The sequence below is a fragment of the Eubalaena glacialis genome, chromosome 2, assembly GCF_028564815.1.
Source record: "Eubalaena glacialis isolate mEubGla1 chromosome 2, mEubGla1.1.hap2.+ XY, whole genome shotgun sequence".
In the NCBI taxonomy this organism is placed as follows: Eukaryota; Metazoa; Chordata; class Mammalia; order Artiodactyla; family Balaenidae; genus Eubalaena; species Eubalaena glacialis.
Genome location: NC_083717.1, coordinates 101,186,487 through 101,210,603, shown reverse-complemented (window position 1 = coordinate 101,210,603; position 24,117 = coordinate 101,186,487). Strand labels below are relative to the sequence as shown.

The 24,117-nt window shown below is 37.6% G+C and overlaps 1 protein-coding gene across 4 annotated transcripts in view; it reads left to right on the top strand.

Moving 5' to 3' along the window:
* The window catches only part of DTWD1 (DTW domain containing 1), a 35,653-nt gene extending 11,892 nt beyond the window's left edge, over nt 1-23,761 (top strand). For 2 of the 4 annotated variants that reach the window (XM_061182154.1, XM_061182152.1), the window contains exon 5: nt 6,724-6,978. In XM_061182154.1, the coding sequence (XP_061038137.1) occupies nt 6,724-6,971 (248 nt within the window). In that variant the 3' untranslated portion in view covers nt 6,972-6,978. Of the gene's footprint in view, nt 1-6,723; nt 6,979-7,926; nt 8,694-23,736 lie in introns of those variants that run through there. The other 2 variants (XR_009699537.1, XM_061182153.1) reach the window with 2 other exon arrangements.
* The last annotated feature ends 356 nt before the right edge of the window (nt 23,762-24,117 follow it).

The window sequence follows — 24,117 nt, the reverse complement described above, 5'->3', positions numbered from 1 at the left end:
CAAAATGATGAAATTTTAATATTATTATTTCTTCTACATTTGTTAGCTGGCATTCTTATGTAAAGAAGAGCTTTTCTTTTTTCCCTCTCTTCTTTTTTTCTCTCTGTCTCCCAACCCCTTTTTGAGATCACTGTGGTCTTATGGATTTCCTTTTAATTCAGTGTATTATAATGTATCATGATTGTATTCTTTTTGATGCCCAAATTGTCTAAAATTTTGCTATTGGGAGCCCTTCAAGTCCTTTGTGGCATGGCCTCATTAGTATTTCTGTTACAACAGGATGGCCCAAGTTCACTTGTACTTTTTTCCTGCCCCAGATCTAGAATTAATTATTTGAAGGAGCTGTGGTTCTTTTAGTGGGGAATGGTATTAGAAACCAAGATCTGGTAAATTTATTACTGCTTGGATGTCATTGCTTCAGTGGACAGAGCCAAAAGAAATAAATAGATATATATTATGAGTTCACATGGATAGTTCCAATTCAGATTTAACATTACTTTCTTTTGTTTTATGTTTGTATCTTTTTCTCTTAGAGTGAAAAGCTTAGTGTCTAATAATAATGTTTTTAAAAAGTTGCTTTACTTGCCCAATAACACAACTAGCAATATGAAGAACATTACTTGTCTTGTTCCCTTGCACCTTACTCAGTTCTTCAGTCTTTCTCAGTAGTTTCTCTAAAAACTTTAGGTTTATTTCTAGCTCTTTGATGGCTTTATTTGTATACCATGTATGATTAGAAAGCAAAAGAGCTACCCAGTTGGTATTAGGCAGTTTCCAAAACAGTTTCAAACTAGGAGAGCTTCTCCCAGGCAATTGTTAAAAATATCCATCCTCTAGAAAAGAAAGTTTATGACACTTTTTGGAATCCTGTGATAATTAGTCCCAAGCTAAAGTGAGCAACAATGCTGGATTTAACTAGCTTAATTTATATAGTTTATACCTCTTGAAAACAGCATACATGTTAGAAAGATTGCTTTGTCATTCTAATTCCGTGTGCTTGGGTGTATGTGTGTGTGACAGATAGGCAGAGAGATAGAGACAAAGAAATGTGTGTGTGTGTGTGTGTGTGTGTATGAGAGAGAGACAGAGACAGAGAAAGATGACCGAGCATAAGATTTGCAGCGTCGTTGCTAATGTTTAATAGATGAAACCCTAAAGTCCCGCTCTTTGGAGTACTGCCTGCCACGTTACCTTGGATGGTTACAGCAGCAAGTTACTCCTCAGTTTGAAGATTTTCCTGAGCCTTTTCTTTAAATTATTTTATATGGTAATTGAAAAGGTCAAGTGAAGAACATAAGTGATAACACTTGAAAAAATTGTAAAAGGAACTATTGAGGTACAATTCAAATGTTTCCAGCCGTTGTGCTTAAGGCTTCAAATCACATTTGTACAAAAAATTTCTATTTCTCAGATCACATAGAAAGTATCATATATTTCAATTCTGTGCTACATCAAAATTTTAAAAGGGATTTCTTAAATCCTTCAAAATCATGAAGTAAATGGATTTCTAGAGTCAGTCTTCTCTGCGTGCCCTATTTCACCCCCTGCCTCTTCTGGCTCCTCATTGCACCACAGGAAATATTTAGGGCTTGGCATATTTATAATCTCTACATATGTGAAATACCAGTTTCCAGATAAGCCAAGTTACTTCCACAAGAAACAGCCCTTTTTTGTTATAAATCATTGCCATTAGGTTTTAAAACGTTTTATCATTTGATAGGATTAAGCTGAACAAACCAACTCTAAACCTCAGTTTAAACCCTCAAATGTAGTGTATTGGAATGTTTGTTTCTGTTATCTTATTATGAATGTTGAGATTAAGAATCCCCTTAACAATGTAACATACTGTTTTGCCAGACTTTACAGACAGAGAGCTGTGGATGTTTTACTGCTGTCAAAATAAAACATTTGAAGTTTGAGTGCCTAATTTAATCATAAAATGTAAGCCTACAAGTGAAAAATGGCATAACATCCTTGAAGATCCACCATAGAAAGGCTTGGGGGAATGCAGTGGGGAAGGATGGTTTCTTTTTGTTGGAGAAGGAGTCAAAATTGTTAAAACTAGCATTCATCACTTCAATAAGGGGTGCTGAGAAAACTGGAGAGCTACATGTAAAAGAATGAAATTAGAACATCCTCTAACACCGTATATAAAAATAAACTCAAAATGGATTAAAGACTTAAATGTAAGACCAGATACTTTAATAAAGGAAAACATAGGCAGAACACTCTTTGACATAAATCAGAGCAATATTTTTTTGGATCCATCTCCTAAAGCAAAGGAAATAATAGCAAAAATAAATAAATGGGACCTAATTAAACTTAAAGGTTTTATACAACAGAGGAAACCATCAACAAAATGAAAAGACAACCTACTGAATGGAAGAAAATATTTGCAAATGATATGACTGATAAAGGAGTGATATCCAACATATATAAACAGCTCATCACATGAAAAAGCAAATAATCTGATTAAAAAATGGACAGAAGAACTGAATAGACATTTTTCCAAAGAGGTAATACAGATGGCCAACAGGCACATGAAGTGATGCTAATCATTAGGGAAATACAAATCAAAACCACAGTGAGATAGCACCTCACACTTGTCAGAATGGCTATCATCAAAAAGAACACAAATAACAAATGTTGGTGAGGATGTGGAGAAAAGGGAACCCTCATGCACTGCTAGTGGGAATGTAAATTGGTGCAGCCACTATGGAAAACAGTGGAGGTTTCTCAAAAAACTAAAAATTGAACTACCATATGATCCAGCAATTCCACTCCTGGATATATATTTTAAAAAAACTAAAAACACTAATTGAAAGACATATGCACCCCAGTGTTCATAGCAGCATTATTTACAATTGCCAAGATATGGAAGCAACCCAAGTGTCCGTCAACAGATGAATGGATAAAGAATATGTGGCATGTATGTATATATATATATATACACATAAACACACACAAACATACACACACAATAGAATACTACTCAGCCATAAAAAAGAATGAAATTTTGCTATTTGAAGCGACATGGATGGACTTGGAGGGCATTATGCTAAGGGAAATAAGGCAGACAGGGAAAGACAAATACTGTATGATATCACTTATATGCGGAATCTAAAAAATACAACAAACTAGTGAATATAACAAAAGAGAAGCAGACTCACAGAGAGAACAAACCGATGGTTACCAGTGGGGAGAGGGAAGGGGGGAGGGACAATAGAGGGATAGGGGAGTAAGAGATACAAACTATTAAGTATAAAATAAGCTACAAGGATATATTGTAAAACACAGGGAATATAACCAATATTTTATAACTATAAATGGAGTATAACCTTTAAAAATTGTGAATCACAATATTGGACACTTGTAACATATAATATCATATGGCATACTTCAATTAAAAAAAGATTTGCTCTTTTTAGATTAAATTATTTACTTTTGCTTTTTTTGACCTGTATGTGGTTTTCTCAGGACTCACATTGTAAACTTACCATTTTGTTTCTAAATTTGTAGCTATAGTTTATTCATTTTCACTGCTTTGTAATATCTGATTGTGTGAATATACTACAGTTCATTCAGTCTCCTGTTGGTGACACAATTGAATTATTTCTAGTTTTTGCTGTTACACACAGTGCTACTATGAACATTCTTGCACATGTGCAAGCTTCCTCTAGGAAACGTACCTAGAAATGGAATTGCTCTGTTGTTACATATAAGAATGTTCAGTTTTCCGAGACAATGCCACCTGTTTTCCAAAGTGTGGATATACAAATTTATACTCCCATAATTAATGTGTAAGAGTTCCCATCGATCATAATCCCTCCTACCATTGTCTTGCCAAATGTTTGATTTTTGCCAATAGAGTGGGTATAAAGTGGTATCTCATTGTATTGATAATTTGCCTTTCTCTAATTACTAATTGGATTGAGCATCATTTTGTTTGCTTATTTGGCCATACACATGTCCTGTTCTATGAAATATCTATGTCCATCTTTCTAGTGTTTCATTTTTCTTTTCTTATTGATTTGTTTAAATTCTTTATATATTCTAGAATATAGATAATAATGTTTGAAATATCTTCTTGCAGTTTGTGGCTCCTCTTTTAAATTTCTGTATCTTTTGAGGAACCGAAATTCTTAGTGTAGAATTTATCAATCTTTCATGTTTACCACTTTTGTGTCTTTTAAAAATCCTCTCTGCCCCAAGATATTTCTAATAATTTGTTCATAGATGTAAAAAATATTTTCTGTGTATGTCAGATGTGTTTCTTCCTTTTCAGTTCTTGTGCATCTAATTAATTTATTATTTTTGTATTACTGTGTTAACTAAGACCTCCAGTGCAGTATTGAATGGAAGCCTTGTGGAGGTCATCCCTGTTGTATTTCAGTCTGATAATCATTGTCTTTTAAATGGCAGGTTTAGTCAGTTTATATTTGCTGTGAGTATTGATTTATTTGGACCTATTTCTATCATCTTAATTTTATTTTTATTTGTCTTGCTCTTTACTACTTTTTTCTTTTCCTGGCTTTTCTTTGATTCATTGAGTTTTTATTTTTCATATTCCATTTTTTAATATTCCTATTTTGGTTCTTTTAGGGAATTATACTATGCACATGTAACTTAAAAAAATTCAGTCAAACAACATTTTACCTCTCCTTTTGAACACTGTAAGGCCTTAATACACAAGCTTGATTCATCCCCCTCCTAGTTATTGTTATTTTCTTCATTATTTTTTGTTCCATCATTTATTTTCAGGCCACAAATTAGATACTATTATTGTTTTTCTTTAATACTGGCATCATTTCTTTGGATTTGCATAGATGTTTACCATTTTCTTTGCTCACCATTCTTATAATTCAGACTGTTTTTTCTGAAATACATCTAGAAATTCCTTCCATTGGATCTCCAGTTGGCATATGTTTATTGGCATATTTTTGTTTGTCTATTAATATTTTTCACTCTTGTTCTTGATATATAGTTCTGCTGGGTAGGTAATTTTAGGTTGCCAATTATTTCCTCTTGGCACTTTGAAGATTTTATTCCAGAGTCTTCAATATTTTATTGTTCCTAATAAAAAGTCTCCTGTCATTTTTTTTTTTTTTTAACTAATTAATTTTTATTTTTGGCTGTGTTGGGTCTTTGTTGCTGCACGCGGGCTTTCTCTAGTTGCGGTGAGTGGGCGCTACTCTTCGTTGTGGTGTGCGGGCTTCTCACTGCAGTGGCTTCTCTTGTTGCAGTGCACGGGCTATAGGTGTGCAGGCTTCAGTAGTTGTGTCACATGGGCTCAGTAGTTGTGTCACGTGGGCTCAGTAGTTGTGTCACGTGGGCTCAGTAGTTGTGGCTCACAGGCTCTAGAGTGCAGTCTCAGTAGTTGTGGCGCACGGGCTTAGTTGCTCCGCGGCATGTGGGATCTTCCTGGGCCAGGTATCTAACCTGTGTCCCCTGCATTGGCAGGCAGACTCTCAACCACTGCGCCACCAGGGAAGTCCCTCTCCTGTCATTTTGATTACCTTTCTTTTGTATATGATCTGTCTGTTCTCAATGGCTACTTTTAAAATATTCTCTTTAGTCTTGCTCTTTTGCAGTTACACTACTATAAGAAGGATCTCTGCGCTGATTTCTTTGTATTTATCCTCCTTGAGATACATTATGTCATGTATCTGTGACTTTGCATTTTTTAAAATAGTTTCTGAAACAGTCATAGGCATTATCTCTTTAAATGCTATCTCTCCTCCATTCTCTTTGCTGTTTCCCACAGAACTCCTATTAGATATATATTTGATCCTTCATATCTCTTAATATCTTGGTATGTTTTTATATTATTTATTTCTTGTCATTCTCTGCCACATTTCTTAGGTAGCTGTTAGGTTAAAGTGAGGCGTGATAGTAGGAAATCATTGATGACTCAGAGGTTCCTAATCTGGGTCAGTGGGCCAATTTTGATATTACCTTCTTCACTTTTATTTCTCACTTTAAAATAAAATACGATTTTTAGAAAGTATTTGCAAACTAAATATAATGTGAGTCTGAGTATTGGTCTAAGGTACTAAAAGCATTCTGGGTTTGTATGTTGACATCTGAGTTGTAAGAGATGAGAGTACTATTGTATGATTTCATGAGTCATTTCCTCTTTAAATATACAGGAGCAAGGCATTAGCTGACACACAGATGTGACACAGATTGAGTGTCACATTGAGTCTCTGAAACACAGATGTGACAGCTAATGAAACAGCTCTAGGTATTCTGTTCATGAACATATAGCCAAAAAGTGATAATCCAGAAGTAGTTTTAACAGTATTAAGGACCATTAACCTGCCTACCTGGTCTCAGTGAATTTCAGAACAATATTTTAAATGTCAGTTTATCAAGGAAATGAAACTCTTCTGAAAATTGGTGAATTTAGTCCTGTCACAGGTTAAAGTCAAAAAAAACACTGGCAAGTAGAAGACAGAAAGAGATGAACATCTTAAATGTTAACTACTTTTAACCCATTTGCTACAGGTCCAAGACTTATAGATAACTGTCATGGATAAGATTTCATCCTGTGTTTTATATTGCTTCCGTATATACCTTAATGCATTTGAGAAAATAACCTATTTGGAATTGGGATTGAAGGAATTTAAAGAAAATCCTTAAAGTAATTAAGGGAAATTATTATTGTACCACACCCTGTGGTTAACAGGAAATATTTATACTTCTCTTACTTGTTTTTGGCAGGGTTGCTACAAGTTGAGTTGAAAACAAGAAAAACTTGCTTTTGGCGCCATCAAAAAGGAAAGCCAGATACCTTCCTTTCCACAATTGAAGCCATTTACTACTTTCTGGTAGATTATCATACTGATATTTTAAAAGAGAAATACAAAGGACAATATGATAATCTTTTATTTTTCTACTCTTTTATGCACCAGTTGGTAAAGAATGCCAAATGCCCTGGAGGCAAGGAAATAAGAAAACTTACCCATTAGTTTTTAGGAAGTCACTTAATGTAATTTTATTTTGCTAAAATCAATAAAATTATAACTGTGCTTTGTTTATTCCTAGGAAATATTTCTGTATAATGTCTGTAAGACCACTTGAAAAAATAAGGTTTTATTTATTTTACTTCATATTTTTTAAAATGAAGTTATTTCTGAGGGAGTTTTCAGAGATAGTGTTGACCGAAAAATTCATTTCAGAAGTTATTTGCTTTAATTTGGCATATCTCAATTTTATTACCATATTTTAATATAATAATGTGTTGTATTTATATGTATGTAATTAGATATAATTAGATATTTGTTTAGAGATCTTCATATCTTTCCACCTATACTCACAGAATCTCCTCAAGTAATTTGTTTAAGGTTAATGGCAAACATGGGCAGAACTAGAATTGTAGCTCCAGTCCCATAGGGCTATTTCTTCTTAAGTCCACACTGTCTGTGGTGGACATTTGTTGCTTTTTTCATCTGCCTGGCATCTTTTTTAGGGAGAAATTGCTAGCAATCATGTCCTGTCATAGGGATGGACATATGACCCGATTTAGCAAGCAAAGTGCCTAGTGATTGATCCAGGGATGAGCACATGTCCCAACATCCTTCTTGATAAGTGATACAGATGCTCTAGGAGATAGGGTTTATTTTTCAAAAAGCAATGGTTAAAAGCACAGACTCTAGAGCTAGACTATCTAAATCTAAGTCTCAGCTTTCTCTTTTCACCTACCAGTCATTTGTCAGTTTCTTCATTTCTGAAGAGATGGTAATACAGTAGCTATTTTAGGATTATGGTGAGATTTAACTGAATTAATGTGTCTAAGGCGCTTTCAACAGCACCTGGCATATACTAAGTGCTATAAGTGTGTTTACTCTTTTTACTATTTTATGAAATTGTGAAATAAGCATGATGTATATAATCCTAGAGCTACTGGTGACATCTCTGCTGCAGGTGGCAAGAACTTGCCTTAGAATGAAGCCAGCAAAGGAAAGCAGAGTGGAGAGATAAAAAGACTGAGTCCTGAGGACATCATTTAATCATCTAATCTAGCTGCTTGTGAATGGAACCCTACTGTGCTGAATAGCTTCTGTTTGCCCTCTGGATCCACCCTCCACTCTTTCCCATTCTGCTCTCTGCTCTGTGAGGTAGGTCCCCTTGACCACTGGCTTTTGCTTGGGATCAGCAAATGGAAGCACCGCAGGAGATTGGAGGTTGAAAGGAAAATGAAATTGTTTATTTATTTCCCTTGCTCCTTTCCTGCCAGGTCACCATGGGTTGGGTGTGTCCTTCTACTGAATGTCATCCTATCAGGCATCCCTTTGCCAGCAGTTATTCCAGTTAACTTCAGGCCCATGCTCCCTCCGTTTACCCCTTTTCACTTATATCGTAATGAGTCCAGGGTATTAATAACCCCAGAGTAGGTCATTATACCTTGCTGGTTTTCCTAAACCCTGCCTATACCTTTGTAAATAGTAATTTTATTATATTTTTCTCAAATGTCCCCATTTGAAGTTGCCCTCTTTCTGGGACACTGACTGATAAATTTCACCCATGTGGGTACTAGAAATAACAGTACATTTCCCAAAGTATACTCAGTGGGACACGTGTTTTTATGAATAAATGAGTTATTGGTAAATTTGTTTGCTGCACCTTATATTCCCCTGTTAGAGATTCAAAAGGCACAAAATGAAAGTGCTGAAAAGTCCTGAAATAAACGTTTTGAACTTTATTTAAGTTAGTATTTCTTAAACTTATTTGAATAAGTAATGCCTGCTAACATACTGTGGAAATAGAACATTTGAAACATTGTAATTTAGAGCAGTCCCTGATTAATATATATGTGGCAATTGAGGCCTAAAGAGATTAAGTAACTTGCCTATAAGGTCACACAACTAATTAGTGGTAGAACCTTATCTAGAATCTCAGACTTCTGATTTGGTTCAGTGAGGTCATTTTATTACACTTTTCATTAAAAGGAATATGGATTATATAAGGTTTGAACATTATTAGTCCCATACTCTTAGCCAAATAAACTAGCTGACTTGCCTATTAGTTAATAGGCAATAACTGGCTAGCAGTTATTTTTCAAGAATGGAACTAAAATGGATTTCTTCATGTTTAGAACTTGACCTTGGGAACAGAAGAAGGCCTGAATTGATTTAAGCAGGGCCAAAGTTGGATTTCTCTGGGCTAAATTTGAACTTTCCTGAGCCAAAATCTATTGCCATTTAAATGGCTCTCCAAACCAACAAAATATAATTGTTAAAAGGGAGAGGGGGAGTAAAAGAACTCATTTGCCCCTATCTTACAGCTGTCTTAAGAAAGATGACCCATATACTCCGGAAGAGCCTAATTTATAACTAAGGCCAGAAAAATCTTAAGTTTTTCCCCCCAAGTAATAATAATACCTGTTTGAACAATGAATTGTTTGTACTTGTCTTGTTTTTCTTTGGTATGAAAGACTGTAAAAATGACACTAGTTTTTTACTCCTCCCTGTATTCTTTTTTTCATGCTCCTTTGAAGTACATTCTCAAGTACTTTCTGGGCCATATGTATTTCCAAACATCTGGTGTATTGCCACTTACTCTTGTGCTACTGCTGTCACCATAAACACATACATGTCTGGGTTAGCCTCCTTGAGGGTGAGACATGCATGAAGCAGAGTCAGGTTACCCTGGTCACCCTAGCTGAATCCTGTCTTCGATTGGCTGATAGCCAGTCAAACCCCAGGTATGTGAACCATCCCAGCCAAGATCAGCAGAACCACCTAACTGACACCTATCTGATTCCAGATTTGTGAGCAAGGGATGTCCATTGTTATGCCTCTGAAGCTTTATAGCTATTATTATTATACAGCATTATTGTGCCCATAGATATCTCATCTCTGGATATAGTATCAGACACACCTTCCTCAAGTGCCTTCTCACATTCTTGGCCCCACTGTTTCCTAGGCCACCACCCACTTTGCCATAGCTACCACCCTACATAGTGACACACTACTAGCAGGCTGGAGTGATTCTTCTGCCTGAGGTCAACTAGCCACGTGCTCAGAATCTCTGGCCCATCCCAACGCTTCTGGACTCAAGGAAGCATCATGCCACAGGGTTTCCCCAGTGATTGTCAAAAGGGCTAGATGATGCAATCTGGAAGAGCAGTGAAGTTAACTGTCTGGAAAACTTGGATCAATGGACTAGAAGAAGCCATTGGACAAATTCCTCTCCCTTCTCATGGACTATTTTGAGGCATAGTTTTTCACCCTCCTGCCCAGAGATGTACCATGTAGCTAAACAACTGTACTTGCCAAATTATCAGCAGTGTCTTTTCATGGCTTTTCATGAAACAGAAACCAAATGCTATACAGTAATTTATCAATTTGCATTTGCTCCCAGTCTCTGCTAGCCTTACTTCCTTACTCTCACCAGCCTGGATTGCCCCTTCTAATAAAGTAATAGATTTAATTTTTGCCTGAAGCTATCTTTTCTAGAGAAGCCAGGTGGTTTAGTCTGTATTTGGTGAGGAAAGCAGATTCATTAAAGTATTACATGAATGAAGAGGTTTAATAAAGGAATTGGGGTTCACCCAAATATGGGAGTTGCTGGGGAAATAAAGGTCTGGAAGACCAGCAGAAGAGGATTAGAGAAACATTCACTAACTAGTTCGGCCCGAGATGCTTAAAGTACTCATGGCTTAGTTTGTAGAAATGTATATGTATTGAACATATCGCTTTTCTAATTTCCTTAATCTTTCTAGTAGCTCTTTGATTCAGCTGAAAGGCATCTCTTTAATTCCTTCACAGGTTGTAAAAAATGAGTGTATAGTTAGACCTTAGTTGGTCTTTTACTTGAGGCCATCGTAATGGCAATACACTGGATTTGTTCTTTGTCCTAAGGTTATATTTAATGATCAAACATTTGATTTGGTGAAAAACAATTTCATTTTCCAGTCTAGGCTCTATATTCCCTCTCAATAATATTTGCATTACCACTTCCTTATTTTTGAGCTTGTCTTAGAGTACCTTATAAATTGCAGTGAATAGCAGACAGCTTGTTCTTTCAAAATTCTGCCTCAAAATCTCACCCAATGCCATGAGGGTATTAGGTACATTTTATGTCTTCCATGTTACTGCAGGTGATAATTTTACCACACTTTTGCCTCTAAATACTGGCAATTAAAAGACCCTAGTGTGGGGGCCCCTTAACCAGTCTCAGCCGCCCACCCACAACCCCCTGTGTCCAGTATCCTAGATGATAGAAACCAGCTCCACAGAGAGAAACAAAACAGTAAAATAAACCAGGAACAACTCTTCACTGAAATGTTCCCTGAGTCATCAGTGCTGCAGACACAACACGGGTTCTTCAGCATCAGGTTAAAAAGTCAGGGCTCCGGGTCACAAAAAATGTGGCCCCTTACCACCTCCTCAGTGGAAAGAACTGTGTGTGTTTTCTTTAGGGTGATAGAAACAGCACACTGAAGCTGCAAACATTTAAATGGCACACAGGCTGTTAAGGGTTGTAAACTTGAATCCAGGCAGAGAAAACAAGAGCCCCCAAAGGAGAAAAAGTTTACTCATAAAGTTCATGAGTAAGAGAAATTTTTAATTTGTACATTATTTATGACTGTGATTAACTACTTGGTCACCTGAATAAAAGGTTGTATAGGAAAAAAAAAAAAAAGACCCTAGTGAAAAGTTTGGCTAAACACTCAATGAGCCTGCAATGAAGACCACCACCCATTAATAACACTTGGTGAAAGACTCCAAATTAGAAAAGGGGGGGGGGGAAATCCAAAGGAAACAGACAAGCAGAGAACAAAAGGGAAAAAAAACTAAATATCTTCAAAAAAAAAGAAACTGTATTGTATTCACAAAACAAGAATGGGATAGTATGAAACAGAACAAGCACTAGACAAAAAAGAGATCCTGGGGAGACCTTCAAGATGGCAGAGGAGTAAGAGGTGGAGATCACCTTCCTCCCCACAAATACATCAGAAATACCTCTACATGTGGAACAACTGCTACAGAACACCTACTGAATGCTGGCAGAAGACCTCAGACTTCCCCAAAGGGTCTTGTAGCTCCAACTGGGTGTCAGGCCTGTGCCTCTGAGGTGGGAGACACGAGTTCAGGACATTGGTCCACCAGGGACCTCCAGGCTCCACGTAATATCAAATGGCAAAAGCTCTCCCAGAGATCTCCATCTCAACACTAAGACCCAACTCCACTCAACGACCAGCAAGCTACAGTGCTGGACACCCTATGCCAAACAACTAGCAAGACAGGAACACAACCCCACCCATTAGAAGAGAGGCTGCCTAAAATCATAATAACGTCACAGACACCCCAAAACACACCACCAGACCAGTCCTGCCCACCAGAAAGACAAGATCCAGCCTCATCCACCAGAACACAGGCACTAGTCCCCTCCACCAGGAAGCCTACACAACCCACTGAACCAACCTTAGCCACTGGGGGCAGACACCAAAAACAACGGGAACTATGAACCTGCAGCCTGCAAAAGGGAGACCCCAAACACAGTAAGTTAAGCAAAATGAGAAGACAGAGAAACACACAGCAGATGAAGGAGCAAAGTAAAAACCCACCAGACCAAACAAATGAAGGGGAAATAGGCAATCCACCTGAAAAAGAATTCAGAAAAATGATAGTAAAGATGATCCAAAATCTTGGAAATACAATGGAGAAAATACAAGAAACGTTTAACAAGGACCTAGAACTAAAGAGCAAACAAACAATGATGAACAACACAATAAATGAAATTAAAAATTCTCTAGAAGGAATCAATAGCAGAATAACTGAGGCAGAAGAACAGATAAGTGACCTGGAAGATAAAATAGTGGAAATAACTACTGCAGAGCAGAATAAAGGGAAAAAAAAGAATTGAGGACAATCTTAGAGACCTCTGGGACAACATTAAATGCACCAACATTCGAATTATAGGGCTTGCAGAAGAAGAAAAGAAAAAGAAAGGGACTGAGAAAATATTTCAAGAGATTATATTTGAAAACTTCCCTAACATGGGAAAGGAAATAGTCAATCAAGTCCAGGAAGCGCAGAGAGTCCCATACAGGATAAATCCAAGGAGAAACACGCCAAGACACATATTAATCAAACTATCAAAAATTAAATACAAAGAAAAAATATTAAAAGCAACAAGGGAAAATCAACAAATATCATACAATGGAATCCCCATAAGGTTAACAGCTGATCTTTCAGCAGAAACTCTGCAAGCCAGAAGAGTGTGGCAGGGCATTTTTAAAGTGATGAAAGGGAAAAACCTACAACCAAGATCACTCTACCCAGCAAGGATCTCATTCAGATTTGATGGAGAAAGTAAAACCTTTACAGACAAGCAAAAGTTAAGAGAATTCAGCACCACCAAACCAGCTTTACAACAAATGCTAAAGGAACTTCTCTAGGCAGAAAACACAAGAGAAGGAGAAGACCTACAATAACAAACCCGAAACAATTAAGAAAATGGTAATAGGAACATACATGTAGATAACTACCTTAAATGTGAATGGATTAAATGCTACAACCAAAAGACATACACTGGCTGAATGGATACAAAAACAAGACCTGTATATATGCTGTCTACAAGAGATGCACTTCAGACCTAGGGACACAGACAGACTGAAAATGAGGGGATGGAAAAAGATATTCCATGCAAATGGAAATCAAAAGAAAGCTGGAGTAGAAATTCTCAGACAAAATGACTTTAAAATAAAGACTATTACAAGAGACAAAGAAGGACACTACATAATGATCAAGGGATCAATCCAAGAAGAAAATACAGCAATTGTAAATATATATGCATCTAGCATAGGAGTACCTCAAACATGAGGCAAATGCTAACAGCCATAAAAGAGGAAATCGACAGTAACACAATCATAGTAGGGGACTTTAACACCCCACTTTCACCAAAGGACAGATCATCCAGAATGAAAATAACTAAGGCAACACAGGCTTTTATTTTTTTAATTTTTTTAAAATTTATTTATTTTATTTTATTTATTTTTGACTGCGTTGGGTCTTTGTTGCTACGCACGGGCTTTTCTCTGTTTGTGGCGAGTGGGGGCTACTCTTCGTTGAGGTGCGCGGGCTTCTCTTGTTGTGGAGCACAGGCTCTTGGTGTGTGGGCTTCAGTAGTTGTGGCTCGTGGGCTCTGGAGTGGCAACACAAGCTTTAAATGACACATTGAACAAGATGGACTTAATTGATATTTATAGTACATTCCATTCAAAAACAACAGAATAGACTTTCTTCACAAGTGCTCATGGAACATTCTCCAAGATAGATCATATCTTGGGTCACAAATCAAGCCTTGGTAAATTTTAAAAACTTGAAATTGTATCAAGTATCTTTTCCAACCACAGTGCTATGATACTAGATATCAATTACAGGGAAAAAATCTATAAAAAATACAACACAGGGAGGCTAAACAATACACTACTTAATAACCCAGTGATCACTGAAGAAATCAAAGAGGAAATCAAAAAATACCTAGAAACAAATGACAATGGAGACACGACGACCCAAAACCTATGGGATGCAGCAAAAGCAGTTCTAAGAGGGAAGTTTATAGCAATACAGTCCTACCTTAAGAAACAGGAAACATCTCAAATAAACAACCTAACCTTGCACCTAAAGCAATTAGAGAAAGAAGAACAAAAAAAAACCCTGAAGTTAGCAGAAGGAAAGAAATCATAAAGATTAGATCAGAAATAAATGAAAAAGAAATGAAGGCAACGATAGCAAAGATCAATAAAACTAAAAGCTGGTTCTTTGAGAAGATAAACAAAATTGATAAACCATTAGCCAGACTCATCAAGAAAAAAATGGAGAAGACTCAAATCAACAGAATTAGAAATGAAAAAGAAGTAACAACTGACACTGCAGAAATACAAAGGATCATGAGAGATTACTACAAGCAACTCTATGCCAATAAAATGGACAACCTGAAAGAAATGGACAAATTCTTACAAAAGCACAACCTTCTGAGACTGAACCAGGAAGAAATAGAAAATATAAACAGACCAATCACAAGCACTGAAATTGAGACTGTGATTAAAAATCTTCCAACAAACAAAAACCCAGGACCAGATGGCTTCACAGGTGAATTCTATCAAACGTTTAGAGAAGAGCTAACACTTATCCTTCTCAAACTCTTCCAAAATATAGCAGAGGGAGGAACACTCCCAAACTCATTCTACAAGGCCACCATCACCCTGATACCAAAACCAGATAAGGATGTCACCAAAAAAGAAAACTACAGGCCAATACCACTGATGAACATAGATCCAAAAATCCTCAACAAAATACCAGCAAACAGAATCCAAAAGCACATTAAAAGAATCATACACCATGATCAAGTGGGGTTTATCCCAGGAATGCAAGGATTCTTTAATATACGCAAATCAATCAATGTGATAAACCATATTAACAAATTGAGGGAGAAAACCATATTATCATCTCAATAGATGCAGGAAAAGCTTTTGACAAACTTCAACACCCATTTATGATAAAAACCCTCCAGAAAATAGGCATAGAGGGAACTTACCTCAACATAATAAAGGCCACCTATGACAAACCCACAGCCAACATCATTCTAAATGGTGAGAAAATGAAACCATTTCTCTAAGATCAGGAACAAGACAAGGTTGTCCACTCTCACCACTATTATTCAACATAGTTTTGGACGTTTTAGGCACAGCAATCAGAGAAGAAAAAGAAATAAAAGGAATCCAAATCAGAAAAAAAGAAGTAAAGCTGTCACTGTTTGCAGTTGACATGATACTATACATAGACAATCCTAAAGATGCTACCAGAAAACTACTAGAGCTAATCAATGAATTTGATAAAGTAGCAAGATACAAAATTAATGCACAGAAGTCTCTTGCATTCCTACATACTAATGATGAAAAATCTGAAAGAGAAATTAAGGAAACACTCCCATTTACCATTACAACAAAAACAATAAAATACCTAGGAATAAACCCACCTAAGGAGACAAAAGACCTGTATGCAAAAAACTATAAGACACTGATGAAAGAAATTAAAGATGATACAAACAGATGGAGAGGTATACCATGTTCTTGGATTGGAAGAATCAACATTGTGAAAATGACTATACTACCCAAAGCAATCTACAGATTCAATGCAATCCCTATCAAACTACCAATGGCATTTTTCACAGAACTAGAACGAAAAATTTCACAATTTGTATGGAAACACAGAAGACCCTGAATAGCCAAAGCAATCTTGAGAAAGAAAAACGGAGCTGAAGGAATCAGGCTCCCGGATTTCAGACTATACTACAAAGCTACAGTAATTAAGACAGTATGGTACTGGCACAAAAACCGAAATATAGATCAATGGAACAGGATAGAAAGCCCAGAGATAAACCCATGCACATTTGGTCACCTTATCTTTGATAAAGGAAGCAAGAATATACAATGGAAAAAAGATAGCCTCTTCAGTAAGTGGTGCTTGGAAAACTGGACAGCCACATATAAAAGAATGAAATTAGAACACTCCCTAACACTGTACAGAAAAATAAACTCAAAAATGGATTAAAGACTTAAATATAAGGCCAGACACTATAAAACTCTTAGAGGAAAACATAGGCAGGACACTATATGACATAAATCACAGCAAGATCCTTTTTGACCCACCTCCTAGAGAATTGGAAATAAAAAAAAAAAAACAAATGGGACCTAATGAAACTTAAAACTTTTGCACAGCAAAGGAAACCATAAACAAGGTGAAAAGACAGCCCTCAGAATGGGAGAAAATATTTGCAAATGAAGCAACTGACAAAGGATTAATCTCCAAAATTTACAAGCAGATCATGCAGCTCAATATCAAAAAACAAACAACCCAATCCAAAAATGGGCAGAAGACCTAAATAGACATTTCTCTAGAGAAGATATACAGATTACCAACAAACACATAAAAGGATGCTCACCATCACTAATCATTAGAGCAATGAAAATCAAAACTACAAGGAGGTATCACCTCACACCAGTCAGAATGGCCATCATCAAAAAATCTACAAACAATAAATGCTGGAGAGGGAGTGGAGATAAGGGAACCCTCGTGCACTATTGGTGGGAATGTAAACTTATCCCACCACTATGGAGAACATTATGGAGCTTCCTTAAAAAACTAAAAATAGAACTACCATACGACTCAGCAATCCCACTACTAGGCATATACCCTGAGAAAACCATAATTCAAAAAAGTCATGTACCACATTGTTCATTGCAGCTCTATTTACAATAGCCAGGACATAGTAGGCAACCAAAAATTTCTGTTGAATGGATGAATAGCCAGCAACCTAAGTGTCCATCGACAGATGAATGGATAAAGAAGATGTGGCACATATATAAAATGGATTATTACTCAGCCATAAAAAGAAACGAAATTGAGTTATTTGTAGTGAGGTGGATGGACCTAGAGACTGTCATACAGAGTGAAGTAAGTCAGAAAGAGAAAAATAATTACCATATGCTAACACATATGTATTGAATGTAAAAAAAAAAAAAAAAGGTTCTGAAGAACCTAGGGGCAGGACAGGAATAAAGTCACAGAAGTAGAGAATGGACTTGAGGATATGGGGAGGGGGAAGGGTAAGCTGGGACGAAGTGAGAGAGTGGCATGGACTTATATATACTACCAAATGTAAAATAGATAGCTAGTGGGAAGCAGCTGCATAGCACAGGGATATTAGCTCACTGCTTTGTGACCACCTAGATGGGTGGGAGAGGGAGGGTGGGAGGGAGATGCAGGAGGGAGGAGATATGGGGATATATGTATATTCATAGCTGATTCACTTTCTTTTAAAGCACAAACTAACACACCATTGTAAAGCAAATATACTCCAATAAAGATGTTAAAAAAAAAAAGATTCTGTAAATTATTGGATTGGCCAAAAAGTTTGTTTGCATTTTTCCGTAAGATGTAAATTTTAAAATGATAATATAAAAAAAGATAAAAATGTGAATGGTGAAATAAATCAATACAAGAGTTGGAAGAGAAAATATAGCATATGAATAGAATATTATAACTTCCAAAAAAAGTTCAACCTTTGTTTAAAGTTGTAGTTGAAACTATAGGCTACATGTTACGTTTTATTTAATAAAAACCTTGAGGAGAAAGACACTGATAATAGTGCTTATACTAGCCAATACCGTTTGTTGTTAAGGAGAAAGTTGGAGATTATTTGTATACCAGTTACCTTAAATTAACAAAAAATAGAGTATTAGCCAGGTGGAATGAGTCTATTCATAGACTTAATCTATTAATCTACACGTACACTGTATATTATAATCATATTGAGTTTCTAGCTGGATTGCTGAGATGGACCAAGGCACTACTCTCCAAATTATTTTTAACCATGATGTTTCTATATTATCCTCTTGAGATTCTGACAATTGCAATCTTACTTTATATGTAGTTATAATAAATAGCATTTATCTCATTACATAGTTTTATAGAATATTGTGTTTGATGGAGAAAATTACTCACCTGTGCTGTAATGTTCGCATCAACACTTTGCTGATTAATTTAGTATCTATGACCTCAGTATCTTTATTCACTAATTCTGCCACTATAATGAGTGAATAACTAGCTAGTCAAAAAACAATACTTTGTTTTGACTTTCTTTCTAAAGGTCATTACTAAACTCAGAGTGATGTTTATTTTTCCCCTTGAGGAGGTCTCCCAGAAAGTCAAAGAAATGAAAAATAGAAGGAAAAAAAAATTAGGGACTACTCCATGAGGCCCTTTATCTAGATAATAAGAGTTACAGACAGAATGAGAATTGTGGGGAAAAAAAATGTTTTTAATTCCTAAAACTGAAGGACACGGGTCTTTACAATGAAAGAAAAAGCACAGAGTAAGGCTTAGCATCAAGGAATTGCAGAACACCACAGAAACACAGAAAATAAACAAAATTTTCAAAGAGAAGAAATAAGTCATACAAAGGTCAAGAATCACGTTGTTAGAGGACTTCTCAAAAATATTGGAAAGTAGAAAACATTGGGGTGATGACTTCAGAACTCTTAAGTGAAAACGATTTGGTTTCTGTTTCCAGTTATACGATCAAGTGTGAGTATAGACTAGAGACATACAATGTCTCAAAAAATTTACCTCCCATATATCCTTGAGATAAAGATGTTTAGGAAGATACTGGAGGATGTTTGCCTTAAAAATGCAGGAAGAAACCAAAAGGGAGGAGAGAGCATCAAGAAAGCAGCAAAGGGAAATTCCAGAATTCGTCCATTCAAAAGAAAGTTTTGGTTGCCTACTATGTGCCAGATTCTTTTCTAGGTAATGGATATAGCACATTAGGTAATAAGTGCTAAGAAGGAAAGTAAAGCAGAGTAAGAGACAAACAGTGACTGGTGCAGGAAAGAGATGCTATTTTAAATAAGGTCATCTTGGAAAGCCTCAATAAGGTAGAATCGAGCAGAGACCTGAATGAAGGGAGAGAAAGTGAGCCGTGCAGATAACACAAAGAATAGCATTCTGAGGAAAGGGAACAAGTATGTGCAGAGGGCCTGAGGCAGCAATATACTTGGCATGTTTGGGAAATAGCAAGGAGGCCAGCTTAGCTGGACCAATTTGTGGGAGGGGAAAAAGTGGTAGAAGACAGGATCATAGTGGAGTAGGGATAAGGGGTCACATCTTTAATGCTTTGGAGACCATGGTAGATGCTTGGATTTTACTCTGAGTGAGATATGAAGCCATTGGAGGGTTTAAGCAAAGGAGTGACAAGATTTGACTTATATTTTTAAAGGATTATTCTGACTCCTTTGTGGAAAATAGCCTGTAAGAGGGTAAGGAGTTAAGTAGGAAGATTAATTAGAATACTATTTCAATAGTCCATGTGAAAGATGATACTTGCTTGGACAAGAGCAGTCATGATAATAAAAGAGTGGTAAGGAATGGTCAGATCCTGGATATATTTGAAGTTAGAGCCAAATATGATTTGCAAATGGATTAGGTGCTCTGATAGATATGGAGATGTGCTGCCTTGATCCCCCTTCCAGGAAAGACTTGATGAACCTCAGGAAGTGTGGAGGACATAAATTCTCCAGCTCTCAGCACTTCATCTGCAGCAGCTGTAGAGAACACTTTACCTGAGGTCACATCCTCCCTAGATCTGAGGACCGAACACAATGGGGATGTAAAACCCTTGCCATTTCAGCCTAATGCATCACATAATGTCAGGCAAAACTCACTCCAGAGCTTCCTCCTTTGCAGCTTGACTTCTTCCTCTGCACAATCTGCTTCTTCCCCTTCCCTTGACAAGTGTTCTCTGATAAACATCTTGCAGCCCAAATTCCATCTCAGGATCTTCAGAGAACCGAACTGTGACAGTTGGTCCCAGTAGTGGTCTAAGGTGTCTGTGAGGAATCCATCACATGTGGCACATGGAACATAAGGAGCCCCTGGCTCAAGGTGGCAGCTTTCACCAGTGGTAAAATGAGAGAGTTTACCTGTGGAAGAGAATGAACTAGTGAGTGCAGTATATCAAGTACTTGAGACTCATGAAGGAACTCATAGATTTAAGAATAACAGAATTGGACGGCTAAGTACCACAGAAAGTGGACGTCTTTAGTTGCACACAAAGCTTGTCCAGAACTGAGTAGTCTGAGTGGCTGAACTGGTAATTGTCCTAGGAGAAGAAATATTGGAAGATCAACCACAGGAAGTCTGGAATAGAGGCCTGTGGATGGACATATTGGCACTGAGCGTGAGCATGAACAGTGAAGGTCTTTGTATTGCATGTAACACCCACCAGAGAGCATCCACTACTGAAGAGGCACTAAACAATAAAGAAGACTGAATAAATTGCCCAGTTGACATCATCTGCCTCAGTCATTGGCCAACTGGTGCTGGCCCTTGGGCACATGAATGGAGTGTCCACTGGAGAAGGGATGAAGACAGAGTGTGGGTTCAACTGATCAAGGCTAATTTACCTTCTGCTGCTGAATGCCCAAACTGCCAGCAATAGAGAGAAACACTGAGCTCCCGATATGACACCATTCCTTGAGACCAAGTGTCAAGTTGGCTACGTTAGGCCCCTTCCATCCTGGAGTGACCACCTGATTCTTGTTACTGGAATAGACACATATTCCAGATATGGGGTTGCTTTTCCTATGCAAAGAGCCTCAGCCAGTACCACCATCTGAGTGTTTATGTAATATTAGATTCACTAGCATGAAATCTCACATAATGTCACATCAAACCAGGGAACCTGTTTTGCAAAAAAGGAAGTGCAGGAGTGGACCCTTATCCACAGGATCCACTGATAATGTCACATATCTCACCACCCAGAAACTGCCAGCCTGATAGGGCCTCAGAGCAACCTGCTGAAGGTACAGCTGAATACCAGTTCAGAGGCAATACTCTGAAAGAGTGAGGTGCCATACTCCAAGATGTATTATATGCATTGGATCAAAGCTATTTATATGGCACTGTGCCTCAGTACAAAAAATATGGGTCTAGAAGCCAAGGGGTGAAAGCAGACGTGTCCCTAGCCCTTACAATCACTTCTAATGACCCTTAAAGTGCTATTTATGTTTCCTATCTTCACAACTCTGAACTCCGCATATTGAGAGGTCTTGGTCCCTAAAGGGGATACACTTCTAAGAAATATAGCAAAAATTCCATTGAAATATAAGCTGCAGCTGCTACCTGGGTACTTTGGGCTCCTTGTGCCCAGAGACCAGCAGGCAAGAAAAGGGGACACCTTCTTGCCAGGGATAATTGACTCTGATCATCAGAAGAAGATAGGGATCCTGTTACACTCACTATTAAGGTAGAAAAGAGTAAATATGGAGCCCAAGTGATACACTTAACAAATTGTGACTGTAAGGAGAAGGTATAGCAACTCCATCCTGATAAATGCATGATGGCAGAAACTCAGGCCCCTCAGGGAATGAGGGTCTAGGTCACAACACCAGGTAAGCCAACAACAGCAGCAGAGGTGGTAGTGGAGGATGAGGGAAATCTAGAATTGATAGTGGAGGGGGGAGATGACAAGTATTGATTGTATTCTACAGCCTTACTACAGCAGTAGGGACTGTAGTTTGTCCCACTAACCTCTATCTTCTAAGATCCCCTCAGGAAAAGAGGCCCCTTCACTCTTGTAGGAGCTGCTTCCTAAACATACATGGAGAAATAGACCTATATGAAGCAAGGGGTAGATTGTGGTAAGCAAAGAGATATGCTGCCCAGATTCATCTTCAAGAAAGGCCTTGCTGCCCAACCACAAGGAATGAGGTCAGCAACCTCCAGCTTCCAGTTTCTTCACAGTCTAGCTCAACTGCAGAGGGCCACTTTGCTTCAGGTCCTGCCCTTCCTACATTTGGTGACTGAGTGAGATCAGCTGCATGCAGCTGCAGAAGTGACCCCAGCACACATGAGGAGCAAAAAATATAAACAAACAGAGAATTAAGAGAATTTATAAATGATTGTTATTATTTTAAAACACTACATTTTTTGGAGTGATTTGTTACTCAGCAACAGAGAAATTGGTATCTGGAGTAGCATATAATCTTAACAAAATGCAGAAACATGTGGTACTGGCTTTAAGACTAGGTAGCAGGTTGGGGATTGGAAGAGTGGCAAGAAGACTGCTAGTGGAGGCTGAAAGGTCAGTGTGGTAGACAGAATAATGCTCCCCTACCTCAAGATATCCACATCCTAATCCCCAGAAACTATGGATATGTTACCTTACGTGGTAAAAGGGACTTTGCAGATGTGATTAAGGATCTTGAGATGTGGAGGTTACCTTGGGTTATCCAGGTGGGCCAATATAAACACAAGGGTCCTTAAAGTGGAAGAGGGATACATAAGAGGAGGTCAGAGTGATACGAAATTAGGACTCTGTTGCTGGCTTTGCAGATGGGCGAGGGGAACCACAAGCCAAGGAATGTAGGCAGCCTCTAGAAGCTGGAAGAGGCAAGGGAACATGTTCCTCTCTAAGAGCCTCCAGAAAGGAATATTGTTCAGCCAACATCTTGTTTTTATTCCTGTGAGATCAGTGTTGTGCTTCTAAGCTACAGAACTATATAATAATAAATTTGTGTTGGTTAAGCCTGCTAAGTTTGGTGTTATATTACACAAGCAGCAGAAAAATAATAATACAGTTGGTTAGAAGGCTATTAGCCTTGAAGAATAGTAAACAAACTCTTAGTAGAGGGTGGAAAAAGGCAGTAAGGAAATTATTAAACGCTGGAAAATATAGGACCTGAGTTATATGGTAACAGAATCTTGGCAATACTTCTGCCTGCCATAACAAAGAACATAGAAAATGAACTTTATGAGTTTATAGATCTCTTAAGGAAATTTCCAGGCAGAGTGATGAAAAGTACCAATTAACTTTGTACAGCTACTGATGATAATGTACAAGAAGAGAGAAATGAGCTAACGAAGGAACTGTTCAATTTAAAAGAAGAGTTTAGAGGAAATATTTCCAACCCAGTGCTTTCCTTTTCTTAGGAAAAAGGAAGAATGACTGGCGGGCAGAGCCAGAATCCCAGAGGGAGGAGCCAAGAAGCAAGGTGAGGGATGGATTAGGAAATCACCACCAGAGGGATGAACAGAACCACAACCAAGGACTATCCTACTTGCCTTTAGTGTAGAGGCCCTCAACAACAATTTTAGTTTTGTGTCTCCCATTTCCCTGACCCCCTTTTTGACTGGGAGTGTTTGTGTGGTTTTTCTATCCTAGAAAATCTGGACTGAGAGAAGCCACTCCCAAGTAGCTGCACCTGAGGAACAATACCTGAGGCATTTTCTCCACATCTGGACCTGATTTAGATGATAAGATACTGAACTTAAACTAATGTCATCATGGGATGAGACTTTTAGGGTACAGGGTGAGTATAGTTTTGCATGTAGGTGGGACAAGAATTGTGGCCAGATGGTGGATTATGATAGTTGTCAAAGATGGCCCCCAAATAATTCTTCCCCTCCCTGTACAAGCATACCACTCTTCTCTTCGAGGAGTGGGGTCCATTTTCCTTCCCCTTCAATCTAGGCCGGCCTTGTAACTTACTTTGACCAATAAAATGTGGTGAAAATAAGGCCTGACAGTTTCCATTTTCATGCT